Raw genomic sequence first — 14,852 nt, 5'->3', positions numbered from 1 at the left:
CTCAGTTGTTGTGGCAATGAGAGTAAACTGACTGAAGGCTACTCATATGTAGTCTCTCACACTCAGGGAATCCATCCTCTAGATGAGGAAAAGTGTGTTTGGCATATATGTGAGTGAACAAGGAACTGCTGAAAACACTTAAAATCAACAATATAACAAAATCAATCAGAGATAGCAACCTAGGCCCATCTGCCAATGCCTGACGCATGTGATGTTTGGCACCACTCTCAGGTGACCAAAAACACTGCGAGCAAACCCACAAAGAGACAGACAAACAAATAGATGTAAGAACAGACAGGCTCGTTGCAATACCTAGCTGGACCGCCTCCGCAAGACCATGTAGTCAACAACATGTCAAGATATAATCGATAATAAAATGTGAAAAAGGCCCAAACTGCTATTCTATATTGCAAAAGGGTGTTGTGCTTTTCAGCTTGTGGCCTAGAGGGTGCATAATGTTCCACAAAGGAATCTAACTCTCCAATAAAAAGAAACTCGCATACCACTGTTGCCGATGTAAAATTCATGAATATTAAAGCACAGAAAAAAAATATTAAGTGCTACTCAGCGTCGTGAAAAAAAAAAATGTTTTTGGTCCTGCAGACCATCATCATCATCAATGCTACAGCTTTCAAATAAAAAGGCACAACCTTATATAGCACTAGGTACACTTCTATGGCAACTGCTATTCTTCCATAAAAGCCTGAATATCCCATGGTGCTCTTGCTTGCTTGACTGAAGTCTGCTGGTCAGGCTGCTGACTCCACCATACTGTACGCAGTGAGCCATGGGAGGTAGTGATGGGATTTTCTGCTCTTTTCTGAGAAGCAGCTCTTTTGGATCTCCTTACTATGGAGAGCCGGCTCTTTCGGCTTCCAATCGGCTCCCCATACATACATATTTCTCGCTTAGTTTCTGGTCTGCTCCTGACGTGTCTCTGCTCCTTGACTGCTGTCTGTAACCCCTGCCAATGCCCGTTAAACGTCTTGGCCAATTATGTGCTGTTCACACAAACAAATTGAGGAAAAGGTGGAGGGCAGTCAGACAGTGAGGCACAGGAAGACCATAAAAAATATAAAAATAAAAAAAATCCCATTGTGGAGTCGGTTCCTGTCGTTCACTTCAAAGAGCCGGTTCTTAGAACCTGCTTGTTCGCGACCGACACATCACTAATAATGAGAGGACTCTGACCTCCCCGCACTCGGCTGCACTCACTCAAGCTTCCTCTTAGCTGAAAATCTGCAAACTCAAATTTTTTTTTAAGAAAGGGTCTAACATTGCTGTTAAAAAGAAACTAGCTCAAACAAATTCTCTACTCTATCCTTCCCTGAGCTCTGTCTGAAAAAAGTCCTTTTGTGCCTGGAAATCTGCAAACTCAATTTTAAAAAAAAGGGTCTAACATTGCTCTTAAAAAGAAACCAGCTCAAACAAGTTCTCTACTCTATCCTTCCCTGAGCTCCGTCTAGAAAAGAGTCCTTTTGTGTCGGTACCGGTAGCAGATATGGGTAATTTATGCAGTGACACACATGAAACGTTAATGGTGTGTCAAGAGTGAACAGCGCAGTAGCATGTTTATGTGGCTTCCAGTGGTGTGATTAGCAGGGTCCACCACACCTCGTTGTCACTACTGTTTAAGGCGAGCTTAGCGCAGCGCTATCCACCGCATTGTAATCAAGGGGTAAATAATCTGCGCAGGCAATACCAGCTGCAAGTCTTTTCACCCAAACAAACAGTACACAAGTGTGAGCATGCTGTGCAAAACATTGTGCCTTAAATTAAACACCATACCACAGCGAAATGTTCGTTCCATGTTTACGGCAGGTGGCTAGGAGGCGGAGGAAAAAAAATAAACAAACAAAAGTGACGCATTGCCTCATTCTAGTTCTAGAACTGCATGTTAAAGTGAAATGGTTGTTCTTCTTCAGTATGGGCCTGCAGATGCCTTGGTGAGAAACACAGACTAAGCAAACGCGGCCAATCAGCTCCCTTAAAACAGGGAGTCTAACGCCTTTGGCCAAGACCCGGGACAAAGCCATCCGAGAGCCCACCACCCCACTTAATACTGTACATTCAATGTGATGGGGATCCAATTCAGGGCCCCACTTCTCCCTGGGCCCAGGATATCTGACCCATTTGTCCCCCTCCTTGTCATATTTCCTGCCTGGAAGTGATGACTTAGCAGGAAGAAAGTACAGTACAGTACAGTAGCATAAACTTGATGATGGCAGGTGGAAATACATACTGAGAGGGCATGATTATGAAAAAGAGTATATAGGGAATATAACAGACACAGCTTTGGCATCATCACCCTGGTCATCACTTAAATGCACTTTTGTTTGCTTTGCATACTGTAACTTCCACCTGGATGATTAATTTCGCTGTCTACAGTAGGCTAACATTCTGTATGGGAGCGGTGGAGAGATACAGGTTTACCACTTTTACATACGGAAATTAATTACTACCAGCAAGAAGAAATCACAAGTCAAAGCCAGTTGCCATATCTCACGACAGAAGAAATGCATTAGGTCTTATGAGTAATGGATATTCATAATTAAGTCAACCCTTCCCTGTCCAAGGTTCGGATATAGCATTTATCCTATATCTTTTATTTATATGTGCCCTTTTTTCTGGAAGATACACTATAGCTCAGGGCGGATGGGCAAACTCACGCTCAGGGGCCATATGCAGCCCGCTGAGCCATCTCATCTGGCCCAAGGTCAAAAGTCAAAAGTGCCATACTCACACCTAACATTTATTTTAAAAAAAAGCAAAGGGTGTTGCAGGTGTGAGATTAATCAAGGTCACATCTAAATATTGCAACAAAGAAGGTATCCACTTTATGTCGGGTGAACGTCCCTTTAGGAGACCTTCGGTTAGGAGACCTTCGGAGTCCTGAGGTTGAGAATCAATGAAGTCCCTTTAGCGCTGTAGATGGCGATAGCGCACGTCTTGCGCAAACACCTCAAAAAGAGAAGAAGAAGGAGGGGACAACGCCCCTTTGGGAGACCCAACTTGAGCACACGCTTTTGCATTGAGTGGGCATGTTTCACATTATCTTGGTCTGATTCAGTGTTTTTGATTGCAATGTGGAGGAGTGAAATACGGTAGCCAACCTGTTGTGTCGGTGTACATCACAGTATTTGTCCTCATTGGCACAGGCATGTTGTGTGACATCTGGCCCTAGGATCCATATTCTACACCCAATGTGGCCCTCAGGCCAAAATAATTGCCTACCCTTGCTTTAGCTGAATAAACGTATAGACCAATTGTATAATATATAAATACTGAATGTCTTATTTGCAATAAATGTAAAGTATGCTGACATATCTTGAACTTAGTTTTGGGGTAATGTGCAAATGTTACTTCAGTATTTCTATTTTTGGAGGAGGAAACCAACGCACACCGTAAGTTTCGAGGTGCAGGTTGCAGGTACTTGTTCACTTCAGAGGGAAGATACCACACACTCTTGTCCATCCAATGCTGAATTTGATTGAACAAACAATGTGTCGACCAGTGTGGCCTTTCTCAAGTTTTAGCTTGAGAAAAAAACTTATGTATGTCTAACAATTATTACTTAATTACGTAGTACTTAATTACATTATAACATAAAATGGTACATACTACATGTGTTCAAAAATAAAGCTGTGAAAGCAACACCAAATACCTCAGTGGCCTAACTTTCCCTCACCTATTTCATTGAGGTTAACTACAGAGCTGTGATTATGCATAACTTTATTCACATAAACTTGATTATTGTAGCCAGCACACACACACACACACACACACACACACACACACACACACACACACACACACACACACACACACACACACACACACACACACACACACACCAACCATTGGGTGCTGAATGCAGTCAAAGTCTGCAGAATAATCAAACCAATGCCAAATACAATCTACAGCTTGATGCTATCAGGTCAGTATCCGTTTAGCTGGGGCAGGAGGGAAAGAGCAGGCAAGCGATCAGTTCTTTTGTGACAACCATGTCTTACGCAGAAGTGACCAGGCTGGACAGGAGGACAGGCATGGTATGAGCACTGGAAGCACATGAGCATTTCACAAGGCGGGTGGGAAACTTTTTGGGTGTCAAGGTATGTCACAAGGCTAGGGGAAGCAAAGACGGTTGTGTAGAAAGTAGGGCTGTAACGATACACTCAACTCACGATTCCGTTCGTATCACGATTTTTGACCTACGGTTCCATACACCCCACGATTGAAAAAAAAATATTGACTTGAATCACCATCACATCATGTCATGTGGTTGTTTTCTGCACTGAAGGGTAACAGAACTTTGAAAGGCTGTATCACGATATTGCATTCTTGCATCACGATACAGTATCGAGACTCAGTGTATCACGATTTCTCGATTCGATACAATATCGTTACAGCCCTAGTAGAAAGTCAAAACTTGGGGTCAGAGGGTACGAGAAAATCCCCCATCACACCACGCCCCCTCAACAGATACCCACCTGCTCTCGCTGGCGTGCTCCTTCTTCTCGCGCACCTTGAGCCACTTGCGCAGCAGGAAGCGCTTGCGTCTGGGCGAGGCGCTGGGCGTGGAGCAGCGGGACCAGCTGGGCGCGTCCTCGTCGCTGGACGGCGTGATCTCGATGGCGGGCAGCTGCAGGTAGTCCTTGGACGTGGCGCGCCGCAGCCCAGGCCCGTTGGCGCTGCTGCTGCTGCCGGTGGCGGCAGTTGAAATCGGGTCGCGTTCCCGTTCCCGTTCCCGTTCGCTAAGGAGCTTCTTCATGCGGCGCATCTTGAAGCGCCTGCGCCGTAGCGTCGGTGTGGAGGAGCTGGACCAGACGAGGCCGTCGCTGCCCCCGTCCCCCCCAGCTGAGGAGCCTCCGTCTCGGCCGCCGACTGCTCTACCTCCCCCTACTACACCTCCTCCTCCCTCCAGGAGCACCACCACCGCCGCCTGCACCTCCTCTCCCACCCGCCTCCTCCCACCACCACCACCCTCACCCTGCTCCTCCTCATCGTCCTCGCGGGGGCCCTGCAGATGGAGGGCCGGGGGCCGCAGCGTCTCGGTCATGGTCCGGCCTCCTCGCACACGCAGAGGCAGGCAACACGGGCGGGACAAGCTCCACACACAAAAGCACCACCACACACGTACTGTATGTGGCTAAGCTGGAGAAGGTCCGATTGATGCCCACACACAGTCAAAAGGCCAAGAGCAGATGGGCAGCTTTCAAAAAGTCCACACGCTCAAAGTGAAACCCAGACACTGATATGAGAGGCTGGGGAAGGTCCGTGATGGGAGCACACACAGTCAAAAAGATACACAGACAGCGCACACACACAGTGGTGTGCAGTCAAGTCTCCAATGGTCTGAGTTTTTTGCCTCAAGCAAAGATACAGGCTTAACGAGCTCCCTGCAGCGTAGAGAGCTTAGGCCACACAAACCACACACTCCAGTTCTAGTGATACTCAATCTTCCCTCCTGACCGTCCAAAGTTAAGAGGTCCTGCAAGCCTTCACTCCATCTTGTAGTTTCTTCTCACATTGCCGTTACTGACCTCTTATTGGACGATCTTTATGTTCTTGTTTTGTTTACCTCAAACGCACTGTGGTAGATCCAACAAATGACAATCCGAGGCAAGCACCTTCCTGGCTTCTTTTCTCTGTGGCTACACTGACTTCCTCTTGCTTGGGTGCCCCTTACGCTCTTGTTTTGTCTAACACAAAACAACGGTCCAAGGACCGAGGCAGATCCAGGATGATCCAACGAGTACCAACAAAAGTTCCTAATGACCTCCCAGCTGGAGCGTGGGGATGGATGGAGTCACCATTGGCTACTATTGCCTGCTCTTCCTTCCTTCCTCTCCTCCTCCTCCTGCTGCTTCTCTTCTCTACTCTTGCTGCTGCTGCTTATGCTGCCTCTCCTTCTTCTTTCAGGTGGAGGTGGAGGACGGAGACGCATGGAGCCGGCTGGCTGACTAGCTGACTAGCTTACCGGATGGTTGGCTGTCTTGGCTGTCTGGCTGGCAGGTGGCTGGCTGGCTGGCTTGCAAGCAGGCTATCGGGCTGAGCTGGGGCCGGGATGGGATGTGAGGGGATGGGCAGGGTTCGATGACAAAGGAAGCCTCTGTGCCGCTCCGGCGTTGCCTATGAAACATGTATGAGCGGCAGCGGCCCAGAGTGCAACCGGAGAACCCGAGGCCACTCAGGCGACTGGGCCGGGCCGGGTTACGCTCATACACAGGCTCACCATTACACACACACATATAGGCACACACACACACACACACACACACACACACACACACACACACACACACACACACACACACACACACACACACACACACACACACACACACACACACGGCCAAAAGTTCCTCTCTTTCTATCTCTCGCACACACACACACAACAGCAGTCCCTCACGGCCTCACACACAAACAAACAAACACAAACAACCAGACGACTGAGTGGTAGCTTCCAGTGTAGTCAGAGTCCAGGAAACGATCAGGCTGAAAAGCATCAGACTCAACCAAAAATACATGAAACGTGTGGCCGCGCGGTACAGTTTGGCTTGTTTTAACCGTTGGGACTGCTTGGCTTGCTTTAAATTGTTTGGCCGCTTGGTCTGTCTGTTTGGGATTCCCAGGCCTCCTCTCAGGCTTGATGCTTGCTCTTCAGGGACCCTAGCGATGTCCCACTTTTGGTCCAGATTGTGGAGCGGTGGCCCTTGGCTGTGGTGGAAGCTGCCCTCTTGGTCTGTGTTTCCCACGGCTGGAGAGCCCTGGGAGCCTATGGGTCAGAGTGAGGGTACAGGGTTGGCCAAGGGGGAGCAAGACAACCAGCGGAGAAAAGGAGCAGAGCACAGCAGGGGAAACAAGCAAGCAAGCAGGCAAGCAAGCAAGCAGACGGCCAGACAGATGGGCAGACACACGCACACACAGACACAAACAGACACAGACACAGACACAGACACACACACACACACACACACACACACACACACGCACACACAGACACAAACAGACACAGACACAGACACAGACACACACACACTACAGTAGATACTGTCACATACACCCTCCCCCGTACACATACACACACTCTGCAAAGAGACTGTACATATCCAAACAAACAAAGACACACTCAGCTTCATACTTCCTATGCATGATCACACGATGCACATACTTTCATGCATGTTGAACACACGCACACACGCGGGCACGCACACACACGCACACGCACACACACACCCAAATGGAGGAACAATTCCCACATGCTATCTGACAGACAGATAGACACAATGCAGAAGCAGTCACACACTCACTGTCATTAAGTCCATGTCTCTGGGGACTCAGCCCTAGCTGGTCTCACTGCTTTACTGTGGGACTGAGTGAGTTCATGTTTGTGTATGCTCTTCTTTAGAAGTCATAGTGTACAATTTTAGTAGTTTACTTCCAAAACATACTGTATGCTACCGATTCATATACTTGATCTTTCTCATGAATATGCACTAAGTTAACAAACTAACAGTAAGTAAAGCTTTGCAGTCAAATATGTCTATGGCTAGAAATGCAAAGGAGCATATTTACATTGAAAGCTTCTACCTTTTCATGTATGAAATGAAAAGTGTACATTTCCAAACCATACAGAATACATACAAATTTGGTGGTATTACGGTAAAAAATGAATTCATGAAAAAAATGCCATTTGTCCATGTGCAGCACAAACTCTGGAAAGAAACTACTAAAAAAATATTCATTAGACCTTTAACAGTACAACACTACCCATCTTATCCATCAGAGTCCCCTCTGCTAGTATGCACAGAGAAAATGTCAACGCAAATGTCACCTAAGTCCAAACAGGAAGATTCAGGGAGAGATTCATTCACACAGAAATAACCTTTTTGGCACAATCAGATTACAACACAGAACGCTAACTTGTGCATTGCAGAGAATCTCAAGGCTCCAACGCAGATAAACACATACGCGTACCTGTGCCACACACTTCCTGTAGTGTGTCCTCGTTTCAAAAATGCACACTCTCAGACATGCTATGGCACAAATGGGTCAGGACGAAAAGAAAAGAAACGCAGAAAGCACATGACAAGAGAGATACTGTTAAAATTACTGTGTGAACACTGCCCAGGGCACCAAACCACCAAATGTTTCGCTTTGAATTTAGCGGGGAGGAGGTGTGGTTGGGGGTATTTCTGTGCCAGAGAAACATGTGGGCATGTTGTAGTGATGTTCTCGTACATGAGAAAATAACACATGTGTGACGTCAACCACACCACGACCACACCAACTTCCTGTGTCCACACACACACACACACACACACACACACACACACACACACACACACACACACACACACACACACACACACACACACACACACACACACACACACACACACACACACACACACACACACACACACACCCTTCCTTCCAAGAAACACACTAGTCAAAGGCTAGAACTACAGAATGAAAAGCGTTAGATGCTCTGGCAAGCTCAGTGGAAACAAAAGAGAGCTGCTGTCATGTATATGTCATACATATAGAACTACTGCATGATATTGTTGTTCCACCTATGCACATTGCACAACTTGCCTTAGCTAGCTTTTAGTAATTATGTGTTATTAGCTATTGAACAGTGAACAAGTTCACACAGAGTCTAACATGTGTATCACCCATGCATATATATTGTATATCAACTTCAGTGGGTCACTTTGAATAAAAGCACCTACTAAGTCTAATAAATAAATCACAAGTTTTAAACTTTTAAGGAAATAGTGACTTGTTTGCACTCTAACAACTGCCTTACAGAGAAGTACACAGAATCTCCTCCAAACATGCTTGGTTAGCAATAAAGCGCCTTGAAATGAAACAGCAATCGCTAAAAATTTAAGCTGTGAAAAAAAACTGCTTAGCGCTACTTTAATATATGAAAGTTCAACAAAAGTTGTCGAGGTGAACAAAACGGGAGCAGGTCTGAGGTGAGAAGCAGCGGCACTCTTGCCAGACAGAGCAAATACCTGCGGGTGCTAGCGCTAAGGCAAACACACAACTAGGGAAGCCAACAGAGGGGCGAGGGAGGGGCAAAGGGGTCCGTTGTCTGGGGCACAGAATGCGGTTCCCATTATATTGGGTGGGTGGAAGGGGGTCTTTCAGATAACTTTGTCTTGGGCCCAGCCAAAGCTGTCAGTGGCTTTGCACACAGCCCTCGGTCTCTGAGCCCCCCCGCCGATGCCACACAGCCGCAGAGCTGAGTGCTTTCACCTCCACAGCAGACTCTCAGTGTCCTGATAAGGCCAGCAGCACTGTTGACTTCCCTCAGCCTAATATTTGTCTACCATTATCTGAATATCCGATTCAGGAGGGTGCGCTACACTGGAGCCAACTTGATGCTATTTTTGATCCTCAGATTTTTCTGACAGGTCGGTGAATGTACAGTACAGTATGGGATGTACTGTGTGTGTGTGTGTGTGTGTGTGTGTGTGCGTGCGTGCGTGCGTGCGTGCGTGCGTGCGTGCGTGCGTGCGTGCGTGCGTGCGTGCGTGTGCGTGCGTGTGTGTGTGTGTGTGTGTGCGTGTGTGTGTGTGTGTAAAAATGTATGTGCAGCCTAATAACTGTAATTTCCTAATTAGATTAATAAATGTTCTATAGGCTACTCCATTCCACTAACCTACTCACCCTCCACTATAAAGTCACCCTACATTTACATCTTAAAAAGTTAAAGTTGGTATTAATCTATATTGTGTAGTAGCCCCTTAAAACCACATCTTGGTCATGTGTATATATTGGGAACCTGGGCTGCTGAGATGGAAAGAGGTGTCACATTTCAAGGTGACTGTGGTCGAGGATTGACCCTGATGGTTAAGGAAGGGAGGGAGAGAGAGAGAGAGAGAGAGAGAGAGAGAGAGAGAGAGAGAGAGAGAGAGAGAGAGAGAGAGAGAGCATGACAGAGAGAGAGAGAGAGCATGACAGAGAGAGAGAGAGAGAGAGAGAGAGAGAGAGAGAGAGAGAGAGAGAGAGAGAGAGAGAGAGAGAGAGAGAGAGAGAGAGAGAGAGAGAGAGAGAGAGAGAGAGATTGAGTTTCCAGCAGAGGTAAATAGCCTTTATGCTGCCATGGCCAGGTGACTAAATGACAACTCCCACTCCAGGCAGTCTCAGCTTTCTGGTCAGTAAGCACTATACAGTAGATGCAATGGATGCATTCTGTTTCAGGTTAGTGTCAAAGGGTTAGATGTCGAAACAAACCAGACAAACAGCATCTATAATGAAGGCAGTACTCATTCTTACACCTATACTGCAAGACTCAAGTGGACATTACTCCCATTACAGACTCTGTACTTAAGAGTGGGTATAATTGACTAATAATGCTTTAATAAGACTGTATGTTGTCATGGCTGTGGTGGCTAACATAGGTAGCTTTATCCTGTCACAACATTTATGAGAAAATGCAAAAGGTCAAATGCCTTCTGTTATTGGAACTACCATAAACATTCACACCAAACCCACAGATGTTCTCCACCTCGCTATATTAATAACTGCATGACTCATAACTGTCTCAACTCAACCATAACAACATTGAAGACATAACCATTGGCACTCCAACACATTCCTTTAATTCACAGAAAATGTGTCACCAAAAATGCTTTCATTTAATTTCTAATCTCCACCTCCGAACTGCTTCACATGCCTTCATAATCTGCAGAAATTATAACTCTAATGCTCTATACATGGGTATCCTGGAAAACAGATTAAAATACATCAAACATTTTCAAGCAAGACTTCCCACTCATATCAAACCTTGGCATCACATCACATCCATTCTCCATCAGCTACACCGGCTTCCTGTTCAATCAGGCATTCAATTCAAAATCCTCCTGCTAATCTACAAAGCCTAGCACAACCTATCACCCATACAGCCTACCTCTCAAGTCTCCTCACCCCATACCAACCCTCCACTGATGCACTCCTTCTCTCGACCCCTAAGAAGATCTCTTTTCTATGGATGACAGGGCATTTAGTGTTTCAGGCCCAAAACTATGGAACGTCCACCCACTTGGACTGGGCCAAACCACCTCAATCTCCACTTGTGAAGTTATTAAATCCATCTTTCCTCATTGTCTTTCTATAATACTGCTGAATGGTCTAAGCTTGTATTTTATTTTGTTTTGTTTTCCTTATATTGTTAAGCTATTTTCATGTCATGGGCATCTCTTCTGTCTTAATGGTTTTTTTACTGCTCTGAAGTTGTTTATTGCTCTCTAATGTTATGAAGCCCATCTTCCCAAATTGTCTTTCTACAATAATGCTGAATGGTCTCAGTGTTCATTTGATTACCTCCGCCAAGGAGGTTATGTTTTCGGTCGAGTTGGTTTGTCCGTATGTCTATCTGTCTGTTTGTTTGTCTGTCTGTCAGCGGGATGACTCAAAGAGTTATGAATGGATTTGGATTAAACTTTTTTGAGTTGTTGGAAATGAAAAAAGGAAGTTCTGATTATACTTTGGTGCTGATCCGGATAACGGTAGCCTGGGAACTCCCATACTGCCTTTAGTTCTACACAATCGTTTCGATCTAATCTCACTTGTGATTAGGTCTGGTGGTAACCAGAAAAGGATCACGGTACGCATCCAGGAATTTTTTAAAGGTTCTTCACCATTGCGTGATAGGGCGAATTTTGACATTCCAGTTTCTAACTCCACAAAAAGAAAGCAGAAAGACTTGAAAACGAGACTTGAACTCGAAAGGATGTAACATAGTCAAATGTTCTATCAGACAAAGATTGCAGGCGGAGGTCTGCCCTCTCAGAGTGCATTTCTAGTTTTTTAATGTTCTGTGCAGTATATTTATGTCAATCTCTACATGCTGTAATTCTCTTCATGTAGTCTGTATGTGCATGTCAAGGGAACACAGAAATATGTGGATAATGGTGCAACAAGGAATGAGTATTCAGTGTTCCATTCATAGAACGTAACTGCATAATAGTAAATTCACCATAAAACTGACCATTTTATTTTTACAAAAGAGTAAAACTTTTGTTCAAAACTGAATTATGAGTCAGTGTAGGCTTGACTCTGTATACATATGCATATCGCCTCATAAAGGTTATGTAAACTCTGGGAGGCAGGAAGGCAAATAATAACCCCTTCCTACTACACCGGTATAAATAGGCAATAACCTATTTTTAGACCATGTTTGACTGCCAACAATAATTGGCTGGATTACTTTCGGGTTGCTTCCAGTCAGAAAACTCCTCTGGAGTTCATAATGTGACGCACCACTGTCTCAAACCTCCTCAACTTGAAAAATCCAGCCACTCATGAAGAACTTGCAACATTTTCACAACAATTGTGATCTTAAATATAAGACAGGGAAGCCGGCAGGGGGAGACAAATGGATCAGTTGTCCCCAGAAAAGTGAGAGAATGTCCCCAGAAGTGTGTTCATTACATTGCACGTATTGGGTGGGGGAAACCTTCAGACCTATTCCAGGAAGCTCACAAGAAGAGTATGCTCCGACTGGCCACATGCATCTCTCAACTGACATCACACACATTCTTCACCATGAATATCAGCTATTACTCTCAAGTAGATGTTTCAGAGTTCCCTTCTTTAACTGCAACAGACTAAAGACTGATTCAACAGAAGAATTGATTAATGTATAAGGAATGTTTAAGACTGTATGTACATACTTGTTATCACTCCACGCAGGTAATATCTTCAAGTCACATGTATGTGGTTGTATGTGATGTATATGTATATGTATGCATCTATTTCTATGTCTGTATATAGGCCTGTGTCCTCTTAGTCTTGTGATGTCATGTGTATGTCTTGTTAGCGCAGCGCTATGGCTCTCTGTAATGTCATAGCAATGTTGTTATGACGTAGTTAACCCCTTAGCGCAGCACTATCAGAGAATGGTATAGAGAAGGAGATGAGTCAGGCCCGTTGTTTTCCGGTATCCCGCTGACGTCAGGTAAACGCCCTTTTAGGAGACCACCCGAGTTTGAGAGTGAATTACTCCTCTAGTGTGCATTTGTGGGATTGAATCCTTGGATGACAGTTCAGATTTCGGATGTCAAAATGCAAATTGACGTGTGTCCTCCTCGACACTTCCACCTTGAAATGCTCTTATGGAAATAAAATAAAGGGGTGAAATAGGTTTGTGTTGTGTGTCTTATTCATTGCACATCATCCAATGACGGAACACAGGTGTGTGGAATAGGCCTACCTGCAGCATAGGTCGCCAAATTCCATCCACTTCACTGATCACTTCACTGAAAACGTGATAGGCCTATCACTATTTCAAATACTATTTAATTATGCCATCGTGTATTTTTGGGTAGCAGCAACTGTGTAGATGAGGTAATGAGCAATATTAGATAACATTGGTTGCTCTTTCTATCGTAATTTGGCGATAACGTCCAGCATGTTCACAATGTAGGCTAGCTTCAGCGCAATTCACCGGCAAAAGGTTCCCAATTCCGCCCACTTTTCAGGTCACGTCGGTATTTCCGTTACTGTTTATTATTCCTTTATACTGTTGTGCTGATTTCGCTCACACTTGCAGTCCTGGCTTTACCGCTGCAGGAACTGTGATTAGTTTGGTCGTTACTGTGGAAACGGTTGAATAATTTTAGTCCTAAAGTTAAATAGGGAAGCGGCCAGGGCGAGTTTGAAGCCAGAATCTCGTCGTGAAATTGAAGTTCCATACGACACCCTTCATTACAATGCTGTCTATGGCCGTTTGACTCGGTTTTAAATGGCATCACCGTTTCAAATTGTAGGCCTAGGTTATAGCCTTGACATCTCTTTAGTAGGCTATTTCATACACCTGCCCATGTAAAGTGGATGTTACAGACTTCTCGCGAATATTTCCTCACTGCCTAGTGCCAAAAAAAGACGCGAAGACGCACTGGGATAAGAGCTAATCTGAAGACGCACTGTGCGAAACGCGTTGCTCGCTCATGGAAAAAAATTAGGCTACAAAAGAGGTATCCAGTGTGCGATGTTTAATTAACTTTTCATATTGATCAAGTTTTTCTGCCTTGCACCTGGAAGGGTTGTGCACAAGGACTTCCATGCACAAATAAATAAATACTAGGCCTATATATATATATGACAGGATATTACAATAAATGTACAATGAAAACAACGTGAATGTCAACTGGGATTACTATAGGGCAGACAGTGCTTAACTTCCGACAGTTACCATGAGCGACGCGTCCCATCAGATTCGTCTCCGCCACGCCTCTTCACAGACTACGAATCCCACCTCAGCCCTTTGGATGGCGGTAGTGTGCAACCCTTGTCAGCTGCCACCAAACGCAACAGTAAGGGAAGAAGAAGGGGGGACAACGCCCCCTTAGGAGACCAAACTTGAGCACATCCATTTACATTGTGTGGGCGGAGTTCAGGGTATCTCCTTCTTATACCATTCTCTGCTATGGCTCTCTGTAATGTCATAGCAATGTTGTTATGATGTAGTTAACCCCTTAGCGCAGCGCTATGGCTCTCTGTAATGTCATAGCAATGTTGTTATGACGTAGTTAACCCCTTAGCGCAGCACTATGGCTCTCTGTAATGTCATAGCAATGTTGTTATGATGTACAAGTCTTGCTTAGGGATGCAAAATGAATTTCATTGAAAACTGACAATAAGGTACTATCGCAGTATATTGTATTAAATTGTCGTTGTATCGTATCGTGTTGTGCATCTTAAATTACCTTGTCCGGGCCCAGGCCAAAACTTAAGTCCCTGTGTTGAGTAGGGTATTTTTCTGACAACGTCCTCAAAGCCAATACTTCCAAGATAGATTATTATCTCATTGATCTCATACACCCTCTTCGTAA

The 14,852-nt window shown here is 45.1% G+C and overlaps 1 protein-coding gene across 1 annotated transcript in view; it reads right to left on the bottom strand.

Moving 5' to 3' along the window:
• Nucleotides 1-4,884, bottom strand: part of gramd1bb (GRAM domain containing 1Bb) — a 155,649-nt gene extending 150,765 nt beyond the window's left edge. The window contains exon 1 of the mRNA XM_063205526.1: nucleotides 4,491-4,884. Coding sequence (XP_063061596.1) covers nucleotides 4,491-4,780 — 290 coding nt within the window. The 5' untranslated portion in view covers nucleotides 4,781-4,884. The remainder of the gene's footprint in view (nucleotides 1-4,490) is intronic.
• Nucleotides 4,885-14,852: the final 9,968 nt, after the last annotated feature.

Source organism: Engraulis encrasicolus, chromosome 8, assembly GCF_034702125.1.
Source record: "Engraulis encrasicolus isolate BLACKSEA-1 chromosome 8, IST_EnEncr_1.0, whole genome shotgun sequence".
In the NCBI taxonomy this organism is placed as follows: Eukaryota; Metazoa; Chordata; class Actinopteri; order Clupeiformes; family Engraulidae; genus Engraulis; species Engraulis encrasicolus.
This window is presented reverse-complemented; position numbering and strand designations above follow the sequence as displayed.